The sequence below is a fragment of the Contarinia nasturtii genome, unplaced genomic scaffold (genome assembly GCF_009176525.2).
Source record: "Contarinia nasturtii isolate CC-2019 unplaced genomic scaffold, AAFC_CNas_1.1 Cnas_scaffold_129, whole genome shotgun sequence".
Lineage (NCBI taxonomy): Eukaryota > Metazoa > Arthropoda > Insecta > Diptera > Cecidomyiidae > Contarinia > Contarinia nasturtii.
In genome coordinates, this window is record NW_022197486.1 from 9,842,152 (window position 1) to 9,855,907 (window position 13,756).

The following is a 13,756-nucleotide window of genomic DNA, read 5'->3' on the forward strand; positions in this document are numbered from 1 at the left end:
AAAAAAGCAGCCAAAATTCTTCGTATTGTTTCGATACAATTGCATTTGGTGTTGATTAAATTATTTCTGCATTTCACGTGACAGTTTAAAAAATATATATATATTTCAATCAAAAAGTGTAAACAAACAATATGATTTAAAAAAAAAGTCAACCGAAATTGAGAAAATAAAATTCACGCTTGGAAAATTGAATAGATGCTTGAATGTGGTGCAATTGGCAGTAGTGCTTCAGGTGCGAATTATTTGAGATTTATAAAAATAAAGGGAATTTTATTTGAATCAACAAAAAGCAGTGAATGCAAGGTATCAAGAAGATAAAAGTGAGCGAATTTTATTTGCGCGCATCTTTTGTCGACCCCAAAACATTTCAGAAACGACCGTCACTTCTCTTAGCGCTCGTCGACACAATGTGTTTATGATTAGTGAAATTTCTTGTCCTCAGCTGAGAATAAAAAAAAAGAAATAGAGAATAAAATGCCATGGCTGAAAATGGTTTTGCCATATCCTCTCTTTGTATAATATTGTGGCATGCAACATATAAAACCGTTTGAATTCCTCAAGTGAATTTTATCAAAACAAGACGAACGATAGAGAGAGAGAAAAGAAATGCGCTTGTTTTTTTTGTGGATCTGCTTGACGAGCAATTTTTGTAAGCGTTATACCTATTAAGTTTTATTATTCAATGCTTATATGCCATAATTGTGTAAGGCTGAAAGTAAACACAATTTGATGCATATTTATCCCGTGTACATTCCTTGTTGTATAGCAACACATTTTTTCACTCAGTGTAATGTGCTGGATATTTTGCCTGAGCTTTGTTCTTACACCCCAAAAATCCACCATTATATTTTTGGCTTCGTGATGGCTGTTTCTTTGTGAGCATGAGGTTGACTTTACTTATTTTCTCTCTTTTTTTCTTTTCATTCTACAAACTGAACAAAAAAAAAAATATATGGTTTTTTTCGCTTTTTTCTTCGTGCCACAAAAGACAGTCGAATGAAAAAATACGATTTCAAATCAGGTGGGAGAGATATTGCAAAGAAATATTCTCATATTTTCCATACATATACAATATAACTAATTCGGTTGTGACAAAGAGATGAAAAGAATAAAAAGCGCACCTCATCTCATTCTCTTATTCGTTCATCGCACGTATATCGTCGTTTGTCGGCAGCGACACATTGCAACAAGTTTATGTAAAACTGATTCACAAATCTAATAAGTTCTTTTATTGCGTTATTCGTCGCTTCAGCAGTTTTAATTTCCATGAATCTGCTTAAATATCGTTTTCGAATGAAAATAGACAATATGTGGCTAAATATGTGGGTTTCGAAGTTTTTTGTTGGCCCTTATTTTTCATTTGAAGTTTCGTTTTTTCGCTTTGTGCATTGCTGTAAGGAAAATGTCAAGAAAACGAAACAAAAATAAAAATAAAAAAATAAAATAAATATCCAAGCAAAAATGTTACGTTTTTAAATAAAAGAAAATTGTACATTTTGATTGTGAACTGCTTTTTAAATGGAGTAATTTTGGTTCGCTTTTGAATGGAATGCTTTAGATTAAATTTCATCAGCTCTTGTATCGCATAAAGTGTGTATGGTTCAATGGTCTTCTTGTGAGATGCACAGGAGTACTGATTCTATCTTCGTTTTTTCTTGCTCTCATCAGTTAATTATGCTTCGTCATGTGGAAATGATACGAATCAGTTCAGTTCATAGATTATATATACACAGAGTTATAATGGTCCTTTTTTTTTATATGTAAGTGACTTTTGTTGAAAATTCCCAAAAATTTATTCCAATCTTATTAAATTATTTTGCATTTGCTGCATTCTCTGAAATTTCATCAATGGATTTGATGTCTGTATTTCAGTATGCAAGTTTGTTAATGTTAAATACTATTTGATTCAAGCCAATGATTTCGCTTTGAACTTGTACCATTTAATCAGATGGACTGGGCTAGTCAATAAAATTGCTATATCAAATTGATGCCATTTTTCGTAATTGAAAAATCATGCTAAAGCTAAAAAAATTGTATATTTTGTGCGTTAGAAAGTAACAAGTGGTGAAAGTAATGCTTTGTAAGTGGCCATCAAATTTTCGTGAATGAAAGACTAAACGCATGTATTATTGTTGCCATCATTTTTCTTGTGTATGCAAATGAAAAAAAGAGAGTAACAAATCCATCAAACATGATTAATAATGACTGCAACGTACAAGATACGTATCGAAAATTGTTCGCTCATAAATCAAAATATTTCAAATGATTTTGATCGTAATGATCTGTGCTTGCCACACATTGTGTATCATGAAGATAATTGAGATAGTGCAATGAGCATATTGATATTCATATTCGAGTTTGAAGCGATTAAAATGAATTAATGGGCGGATGGCAAATCCGCCTTCACGTGTTCAGTTAACATTCAGTCATTTTGTAGTCAACTATTTAAAATAAGTATCTCATTTCTACGTGTTGGTTATAAGATATTAAATCTAAAGGCTACGTCTTGTTAATTTCATCATTTTTGGAGTTTTCATTTTTTGAAAGATACACTTTTTTCTCGTTTGTTAAAATGGTAATTTGATGGCCTTCCCTGACAAGGAATGAACAAAACGCTCGATTAGTACGTTCATCAACCATTAACAAGAAGTAATTTTGAGACACCAACAAAAGCAAGCACCGCCAAATTGGTGTTTATTAAACGACATTGTTTTTAGAATGTGTTCGCATCCTTGTGCCACTGATAAGCCAACAGGTAATTTAATCAACATGTGGACCTAAATTGCCAAATATGAAAGATAAAGATCGCAATTCACAACAAATAATATCGTAATACAAGCGGTTTAAAAAAATGATTCCGGCCCAAATGCGAAAAAAAAACCACACACCGACATCATTAAATTTGCGGCTGTTATGATGATGTGGTGTTCAGCCGTTAAAATAGCTGGAAATTCAACAAGCACCAACTGTTAATGAGATTCGTATATTCGCTTTTCATCAGCGCCATAACTAATTTTCATATAAAATCGATGCTAAGCGTTTATTTATATAGTCTCGACTTATATAGACTGACGACCATGTCAAAAACTCTTTTCTCAAGAGCATGACCATTAAGCATGGAGTAGATGAACATTCTAGAACTCTATTTCGACATTTTATCCTCCGCGTATTTCGTTCATTTTTTTTTTCGCCCTTTTCATGCAATAAAAACCATATGCATTTATTATTCATGGAAAAACATGTGTATAGCAAAATGAAACCGCGCTACAGGATATGAATGCCGAATACATGAGAGCAAAAAACAACAACGAAGAACGGGCATTCACGAACAGAGAGAGGCATCAACATATACGACTAAAACAGTGATGGCGATGGCAGTAGAATTGGTAACAATAACAAGAATCCAAATAAAAATGTGTAATGGCGTTTGTATTTTTCACTTTATTTGAAATCCATGTGATATGCATTCGATTTCGTGGTTCCCCGAAATTGTTCAAATACTTTTTTTTTCTTTTGTTGGTTTGGCGCTTTTTCTCTCTCTTTCGAGAGAGTAATCCCCGTCTTTTGTTTTTGTCATCATCAACACCGCCACCACCAGCATTACAAACAATATGTCGAATATATGTTCGACACAGTCACAGTCAGTGTTTCTTCTTTCTCTTTTTCGGTTCTTTGTTCACTCTTTCATTCTTTTTGTCGTCGTGCCAGTCAGAAGTAATACAACCGATATACAACTGATGTGTTTGATCACACTTCTATTTTGAAATGAATGACATTTAAGCACGCCTCGGAATAATTTCCGAAAATATATTCGTATTGTATGAAGCGTAACGCTTGCTTGTTGCTGAAAATCGTACAGCGACAATAGCAACAAGGATGACAGAATCAAAGCCCCCTCCGAAAAATACAATACAGGGCGTCATACGTGTCGTTTGTCGTGAAAATGTATTGTAATCCATGTACAAATGCCGAAGCACATCTTCATACATAAATTTGTGAGATGGGTGATATTGTACCGGATTTATTCAGGATTTTATCAACGTTACTGTTTGTCTGTAATTTTTCTCCGCAATTCGGTTTTAATGTATCCAAAACAGTAGTGATTCACCAGTCATAAGTGTACACATCTTTGTCACCGCAAATGGTATCATTATCTATATAGGCATGGCCAAAAAAAAAAACGAAGACAAAAAGCAGCAGCAGCATCGGTATCGTATACTGACAAACAGGAATTGAGATATTTTTATGGCAGAAAAATACCTATTTTGAATGTCAACCAAACAACATAATGACGACAACAACAACAACAGAAAAAACCAAACATTTCGCAGAAAATTGAAATGAAACGTTGACTTCTTATCGTAACCACATTTTATTCAATTACCTTATTAGAAACTAAATCGAAACAGGTTGGACACAAACACGATGGACCACACAACGTGCAAACTAACCATCCATAAAATCTTGGCCAACAAAATAAATACATACACTTGTAATGATGAAACAAAAACAAAAGAGAGAGAACGAAAAAGACAAAAAACACATTTCAGCACCTATAAAATACTACAGAATAATCCACATTAAGAATGGATGACAGCAATGTTCAAACAACATAATTCTCATCAATCTTCCTGTTATATTGGACTATTGCCATTTATAGCTTATTTTTATTGGATGTTTACAAAATATATTTCGGGTCTGATCAGTACAAATGGAGGCAAATGTCTAATTGGGTTCATCAGGTCACCGAATAACAAATTACAATCTCATTCATCCTTATCAATATGATTCTTTAGACGAATGAAAAAAAAAAATTACATAACCCAAGGCTTTCATTCGGTCATATAATATTCATTCAACGACAATTGATGCTAATAGATTATATCGTTATGGCAAATTATGATATCCATGTTTTGATTGGCGAAAAGATATATTATTGATCTCTTCAATTGATATGTATGTATATCCAATTTTGCAGTATGTGTCTGAACGGATTTCAATATCTTTAAGAACCGAAATAAACGGGAAAAATTATATTTGGTACACGATATGCGATCAATACAATTTCCATAAATTGATCTTTTATCGATTTGACGGTACATAATACATTTGAATGCAATGAAACGAATACATTCAAGGACTTGTTTAATGAGACACGAAATTTGCATTAACGAATATCGGTGAATTTAAAATAAGTGTATTCAAGTGCAAATTAATTAGTCGAAATAACGATAATGAGGTCAAAGAATCGTCTATCTAAATTCGAATCGGTGTTAAAATTTTTGCACATTTTGTAATTTCTACAAATTATGAACCGACAAAAAAAAATGGCAAACATAACTGCTTTTAGCTCAATGGATAACCGTGATGTTTTGAGTCCTATTGACGTAACATTTAGTCGAAAGATAAAATTTATCAAACATGTATGTATTCTGGTATATATGCGTTTAGTGTTTTATATCTATCATTCAAAACTGTCAGTTATAAAACCAAAGTTTGGAAATAAGCCAAAAATGTTGGTCGTTTTCTATACGTTTTCTATGAAACCTAATATCTCTGTGACAGTGAAATTTGCTTCGACTGTTAATATGGCGCGGGCATTTCACTTTAAGTGAAGTGGGATAAAATTTCATAGCGATGCGATTAAATGCTTGCTTTGTGGCGAAATAAATAAAACTTTCTGTTAGTCTGGTCGTCAATTGTTTTTTTCTTTTCTTTTCATATTGCTGTTGTTCTCTCTGTGTGTTTGTGTGTGTGTGTGGCCAAAACCGAATCCACATTGCAGTCATGTGGTAGTTGGCTTCATTTGGATGTTGTTTGATTATTTTCTTCTATCTTTTTTTTAGATTTGTACATAATTGTGGCATTAGTTTTTGGAACGGTGCTTTCAAAAAGTTTCATTTGCGCAAAGTTTGTATGTTCACTGTGGCTGCGAAACTAGACTGATTGAGACAGAGAGATATTGTCTCGTTCGAATTAAATTTGAGAAATCAAAATTAGATTAGGTTTTAGAAGCGTAGCGAATTGACTTGAGCAGAAAAACCCTTTCGAAAAAGTTTTTCTACAATTGAAACTAGAGACGCATTCCGAGAGAGAGCGAGAGAGAGATGAAAAAAGAATGTGTGTAAACACTTTCGGTGTCTCCGTAGATATGTGTTTACAGAGACATGTGACGCACACATTTTATCGATTTCAAATCACTAAAAAAGTTAATGTTAACGTGCCAATGAAAACTAGACCATATAAACAACAAAAACTAACAAAACCTTACACATGTTATACATACAATACAACAAACTTACAAATTCGGTATTATTTGCATCGAATTTATTCCCGACCATCAAATCGGCCATTTCATATTGCTTCAAAATGTCATTTGGTTATTGTTTGTATTTAATCCTTGAAGCGATGAATTAAAAAACCAACTTAAATGCAATTCATTGTGCTATTTCGGAATAGTATTGTTGATAATTAACCGTTGAGTGAGCGACGCATATGCATAATAGACAACAAATAAATGTAATTCAAAACTACTGTCCCCCCATTGAATTCACATAGTTTACGATGGAAATCATGCACAAGTGGTCAACATATTATGACATTAAGACTCAAGTTTATGGATATCACAGCATATTTTTATATATGTCTAGTTCATAAACACATAAATAACGAGCTTTGTAATACGTTTAATGTTCACCATGTTGTTGAACTGAAACTTTTTGTATTAATCAAAGAGGTGCATGTGACACAAATGCATGCACATAATATTTTAATGAACTGCAATTTTACACGTAAATTAAGGCGACGATTTAACTTTTTTTAGCACTTAATTGGCTTAAATATAATGCAAAGACAACTAAGAACTAAGGCGAGTGAGTGAAGAAAGAGAGAGAGAGAGAGAGAGAGAGAGAGAGAGAGAGAGAGAGAGGAGAAGAGAAGGGTAGAGTAGTAAAACGCCAGCATACGAGACACATATGTATATAATATGCCTTTAAAAGAGAATTTCCAAAGTAATTATGAGCACAAAATAATATTATGTAAAGTAAAAAAGAGATGAAGAGATTTAGAGAGAGAAAAAATGTGCTTCAAAATATATTCAAATTGGTGGATCAATGAAATCGGTTTCAGTTGGCAGGCAGTATTGTGTGTCTGAGTGACAATGAACGAGTGCTCATTGAAAGAGTTCACCATTGGCCACACATAATTGTTGCATCTATTTCAAAGCGAAATGAGAAAGCACTGTGTGCGCAACACATACACACACAAAACACACACATTATTTTGATACATAGGCCGACTCTTGGAATGACCAAAAACTTATTAACATTTCAATTATATAAATTACCCGTGTGTATGGTATTGTTGTTGTTCAACGAGTTCCCATGCTGCAGTGTGATGATCACATTCACGAATTTTACGAGAAAAGAATGACAGCGAAGAAGAGAAAGAGAACGTAAATGAAACTCAATTCAACACACTGTGAATATTACATTGTAATTACATTTTTTTGCTGTTACTTGCGAATTGGAACGATTTGGTTTGAACTTGAAATTATTTTTAGACTATAATTTACATGTGATTTGTTGTATTCAATAATTTGTTTTTAATAAATATTTAGATTTGCTGCTTGCAAAATAATGTGAAACGAAGAGAAAAAAAACAACAACAATTCGTTTGATTACATACGAAAGCACATCAAAACACTTTACGTGAACGACGAAAACGCCGCTCACAATTAAATTGCAGAAACGAAATAAATATACATATGGTCTTCGAAAATAGATATCGAAATCGAATGTGGATAATTAATTGGCTCTTTCGTGGCGTAAATTGGCCACACAATTTCTAAATATTTGAAATATTTCGTTGCGGGGCAATGAATTTAATACACAATTAAAATAAAAAAAAATCAATTGATAGTTTGCCATTGTATAAACTGTAAATGTTCACAAAATGTTTGGATTTTTATTGCTTTTCCACTTTCCGGTATCATACACATTGTGCATATCAACGTTGTTTGCAATCGGTAAATAAACACATTTGCAACTTCTCTACCACAATCAAATCACATCATTATTTGAATTTGGAAGCAGCACGAACACATTTCCTGCAAATGTATCAAAGTAGAATGCCAAAAAAAGATCTTCAAACGAGTAGCATGCGCTCAAATTTACGATTTCAATCAAATATGCACATTAAGTGTGCGTTTTTTGCCACACACATTATATTCAGCAACCAGGCCAAATGAGATTTATCGAAGCACATTCAAGAGGGAGAGAATAATAATAATGATTATAAAGGAGAAAAAAAAATACAAAATTTGCATCACTTTTATGTGGAAGCGATGGTTTTTTTTTGGATTAACTCTAGCCCCAAACCGAAACCGTTTTGGCTTCTCATTTTGAAGTGGCGCTGAGTCGCACAAAGCTTTTTTGTTGTCATAATTTCAAACAATAATACACCAACAAAGAAAATAGTAATTCAATCCTTTTGTGGCCATCGTATTTTAATTATCGTGATAGAGAGTGTGCATTTGTTGGGATGCTTAAAGTTTTGTGATTATTTTGTTACGTTTTTTTGTATGATTTTTTTTGTTCAACAAAAAAGAAGTTGTGAAAAAAAAATTGTAAAAGAAAATTCATTTGAATAGATCACACACAACAACAATCCGTCCATTTTCAGTGGGGCAAGTTTCGCATTTAGTTGTAATTTCAATACAATATTTTATTGCACCCTTGAAAGCAACTGCACATTTTGCATGCAAAAAAATGTGTGTAGTGTTCGGTTGCCGTATGTCATTTGGGTTGTTAATGGTATTATGTCAGATTTAGTGTGCAGCAATAGAATGAACGCGTTGCGGAAAAAGTGCATAAAACCAAAAGAATACCGTCGTCATCATCAAAAGACTCAAAATAATGTTTTTGTGCATTTGAAATGATCGTTTTCGCTATTGCAAACGGGTACAATACAATTATGGTGTCGTAAGCTTCGTCGAGCACATCAAATCAAGCAACAACGATGCGCCAAGATAAATAGTTATGGCCGCAACTGTTGTGAATGTAAAAAAAAAGAACCATACACACACAAATATCATCGGGAAAATCGCTTTATTTGACTGGTTCGTCGTTGACTTAGTCGTTGCAGTACACATGATTCACTCGGTTTTTTTTATTGATTGGAAAGCGAAGGGGCGACACGAAGCGCGGGAATGTCACTAAGTCAAAACATACAAATACACATACGCAATAAATCCATTCGATTTGTTTGACTTTGTCCTTCTTAACACCAAATGTAGAATCGGTACCTATTACCACTCGGTTTTTTTGTGACAATAAGAATATGTATACACGCCAAGGACATAAAAAAGCACGTAACGACATCAAATGGTTTTGTGTGCACCGAAAAATAAAAACAAATCTCGATATCATCTTGTCGTTGAATAACCAAATGTAAAATGTTTTTCGATTCTATTTGCAATTTCTTTTTTTTTTCACATTACTTTTTGTTTTCTTTTCCAACATTCTTGTTTCTTGTTCTTAGAAGTATGTTGTTAGTTATTTTCAAATTCGTTATCTTTCTCTTACTCACTCACTCCAGTTCTCATACTATCTGCCGTTCTCGCGTTAAATGACACCAATTCCAAAATAGAATTATCCGATGTCCATCACGAGTGGAACCTCATTTTGGGATGTAATTATGCATTTTTATGCAATTGCTTGGCTGGATTGATTATATTATTACTGAAGAACATAATTAAAAGAAACGCGAATGAGAATAAATGAGAACGCAAATGCTGGTCAACGGGGAAAAAAGAACTGCACTCTTGCACGTCCATACTTCGGAAGTGTGATTAAGCATGTAATTTTGTAATTCGTTTAAAGTATACCAAACCGAAGACTTTTTATGACGTAAAAAGAAACAGTTTGCGATTAAACTTTTCGTCGTTGTTTCTTTTTTTTCGTTTCATTGAGCCAGAGAGAGAGGAAAAAAGAGAGAAAAATGTAGAACAGAAACGCGAACATTTTCTCTTTCGTTCGAAAACTGAAATGAGACACACACAGAGAAAGAGCGAATAGTAGTGTATAAGTTTTCAATTCCGAAATTGAATGACGGTCGCATTATCGTAGTAATGCAAATCACGTCATATATGCAGTAGTGAGCATTCATGCACAGCCGCAAATAAAACCACTTTATTTTTTATTTTTGGAATGAATGTAGAGAAATTGGGAAATGAGTGAGTAGCGCGCATTCGGGGCATTGACGGCTCAATTAATATGCGCTTGACGTTCAAGCTATAGCTGACATAATGTCAATGAAAAATTGAATTGAACACATCGTCAATGTCGATTTTATTTGAATGCTCTGATTTAGTGTTTTTTTATTCTATTTGTATTTCTCTTCTTTTTTTGTTGTTTTCTTTTAAATCATGTCAACGTGCATTTAAAGGTATGCAAATCACGGCCAGCCCATCAAAATGTTTATTTTTACGATTGGTTCTCACAGCATGTAAGTGTCTGTAACAGGAAAATACAAATATCATACACAATATTTACGTGGCGTGCAAATAAAATGATTACGGAAGTTCAAGATTAAAGGAATTTGAAACAGAATGGATTTTGTTCCAAATCGTTCTTATTCAATATCCGGCAATGTGGATTCATTTATTGTAGCGGCAAAATATCGCATGACGTTGGCAATGTTTTCAAAAAGTACGATGCAATTTTTTTTTCTCCAACTTTTCATATTGTTCAGCGACCTCATCTCAATTGTTGGAATAATAAATGAAATTTACGGTATTTCAGTGCGACGCGAATACAAAGGAAAGCAACGATGCGATTCATCTGATTAAAATTTAACGAACGATGCATTCCACATTTTATTTTGGTGCCACCGCTTTTAAATCAATCGCCCAAATATGATTTGAACTTATTTCGCTGTCAGTTATTACAGATCTCATCATTTTTCATTCTCGTTTCGTTTTTATTCAAATTTTTATTTGCTTGCCATAATCATTGCAAACATTAGCCAGAGCGCACATAGTAAATCTCTGGAGTAAATCCATTCATTTGCGTCAAAAAGTTATGATCACCACAGAAGCGAAATAGATAACCGATGAAGAAAAGACAACGATATTAAAAAAAGGGAGTAATTAACGAGTTCATTTCACCATTTTGTTTATACGAAAATGTGAACATAAATTTGAAACAAAATGTGCAAATGTGTGCCAAGAAACTGTGAAAAATTGGACATTCAATGCGTTGCCATAGTTGTAAAAAAAAACAACAACAACAACCCAAATAGTCTAGTGTATATGAACCGTTTATCGAAAATACTCTCCGTCCAAGCACGCTCAAAATTCAAGTAAATTTTTCCACAAACACGCGCGCAGACAGTTATGAATCTATTTAATTAAATCTTTTACACACATACGACGAATGACATAAAAAAAATTGCTATAAGCGCTACGTTACATTACACATTGGCCACTTTAAATTACGATCAAAAGTACTGGGCGTTGAATTATTCAAATCATTGGTTTCAAAATTGGAAACGTGAAAAATCGCCGTGGCGTAAAATGTCGCAATGAAAATATACATGGATATGCAGTATAACTTATAAAATAAAATCAGGGTAATAAAATGAGGCGCTTTGTAAGCTCTTTTTTTATTCATTTGTTTATTTAATGACGCACAAATAATGCGCCGTTTTATTACAGTTGAGTGTGTCGTGTATGGCTGCAAATCAAAGAAGAAGAAGAAGGTAGAAGAAGAAGAAGAAAAACACATGACTAGCATCGATTACGAGTCCCGAACGATAAAAACACATCCACAGTCCACACATCTTTCGCACAATTTTCATCGAAGTTTTCAAAAAGTGTTGCACACATATTCTACAAAGTGGTTTTTTTAAAGTTTTATTTGCCTTTCTTCTAGCGTAGCTTGCATTTCATTCGGAATCGAAATTGAAAAAGATTAGTTTTCACGTGAACAAATAGGATTGTGATAAGAGTTGATTGTTTGTTGTCGACACTTCACTGATTTATTGTGCGTTTGCTTTCAAGAATTACCACCATCTTCGAACATTGAGAATTTCGATTAACGTTCAACTTTTTTCCGCTTCGTTTCAAAGTTTTTCATTCGTTTTTGAAGAACTGACAACACTCTTTTTTTTCTTTGCTCATTTCTAACTCCAAAAGCGTGCTTGTGCCATTCACACAAACAGTTCATCTTATTTTAGCCAATTTAAGACCTACAAAGGTTGTCGGTATAGCTATAACTTTTCTTGTACGCCGCTCGCTCAAGTTAGCTCGTACACATCTTTTTTATCATAGGCACTGACTGATTTTCGTTATAAACTTTGCTATTACAAAAAGAAATGTTCTAAAGAGGAAGAGCAAAAAAAATTATTATTTTTTGTCCAAATAAATTTATTACATTATCTATTTAATTTTTTTGCTTTGTATAAAGAATTCCAAGATGGCTTCGGGTCATAGCATTCAATATAGTTCTGGATCTTGGTCAGTTTAACAACTTTTTTTTGGGAAATGAAAATGAAAGCGCCAAAAGTTTGAGCTGATGTGCGGATGAAAAGACTTTGGAAAATTCCACACTTTTAGTTTTCCTCATTTTTAATTAATTTTGAATGAATTGAGTCAAAAGCAAAGTTGTCGCTTGAATATAAATAAGTTAGTTGAAATATTGTTGTTGTTATTGTGTCAATGTTTCAGTTTAAGTTCTTTATCTTCTTCTTCTTCATTCTTCATTGAGCAAATAACAAAAATAAATTCCGCATTTGAAATTCAATTTGATTCATCACAGTACCAAAGAAACTATTTTAAAAGGAAGTATTGTGTAAAGCGGTGTTTCGTCTCTTCAAACATCTCTTCACTGAAATTTGTTTATTACTGTGCTGTTTTTGACAAAATCAACATAAACAATTTGTATTTTGGCATATAATGGTTTCAAAAACTCAAACTTAAAATCTACTAGCATGTAAACATTCCAATGTTAAACAACATTCTCAAACAATAATTTAAATTCAACTGCTAATTAGGTTCAAATCGAAAGCATTTCTATAAAATGAATCGTTTTTGGAATTCGTAAGTCACGAATCGGTTACAGGCTTGTTTCTATGCCACAATAACAATAGATATAAATTACTAAATATTACTTAATCCGATTATGATAATTGAAAACTTTGAATAAAATCGCAATTACAATCGACTGCCAATTAGTGAACTAAAAGAGAAATAAACTTATGAAATAAAACTATTTCTCCAAATGGAATGGGAAATTGAAAGTCAATCAAGACATGAAGATATCCTTTTAAAACTTTGAAAGAGAAAATCCCTTTGTAAATTGCACGCATCAAAATAATTGTAAATTGAAAGCATGTCAGTCATGCTCAGACACCAACATTTTACCAAAAATCATGTTATTGATTTATTTTTTTAAATAAAAAAAAGGAGTTCATCATTTGAACTTACGTACAAACTACGAAGAAATGGTAAAAATTCGATAAAACGAACAAAAATGTGCACTGTGGGGCCAAGATTAACCTCAGAATGACATGCCATTGCTTTATTTTTCATCTTCGTGTTCTGATTGCGGCCAATTTCAATTTGGATCGTCATTTGTAATGCAACTGCCAATGCTGAAAGGATAGTTAGTGGCGACTGCAAGTGACAATAAATTTCAAACGTTTCAACAAATTCGTATTTTTCTTACTCGCTCTCGCTTGCTTTTATTTATTGTTT

The 13,756-nt window shown here is 33.0% G+C and overlaps 2 protein-coding genes across 3 annotated transcripts in view; one reads left to right on the forward strand and one right to left on the reverse strand.

Annotated features, from left to right (window-relative positions):
* The window catches only part of LOC116350486, a 29,374-nt gene extending 19,724 nt beyond the window's left edge, over nucleotides 1-9,650 (reverse strand). The window contains exon 1 of the mRNA XM_031782288.1: nucleotides 9,593-9,650. Within this exon, the coding sequence (XP_031638148.1) occupies nucleotides 9,593-9,604 (12 nt within the window). The 5' untranslated portion in view covers nucleotides 9,605-9,650. The remainder of the gene's footprint in view (nucleotides 1-9,592) is intronic.
* Nucleotides 146-13,756, forward strand: part of LOC116350468 (calcitonin gene-related peptide type 1 receptor) — a 59,279-nt gene continuing 45,668 nt past the window's right edge. For both annotated transcript variants that reach the window (XM_031782268.1, XM_031782274.1), the window contains exon 1: nucleotides 146-232. The gene's annotated coding sequence lies outside the window, so the exon portion shown is untranslated. The remainder of the gene's footprint in view (nucleotides 233-13,756) is intronic.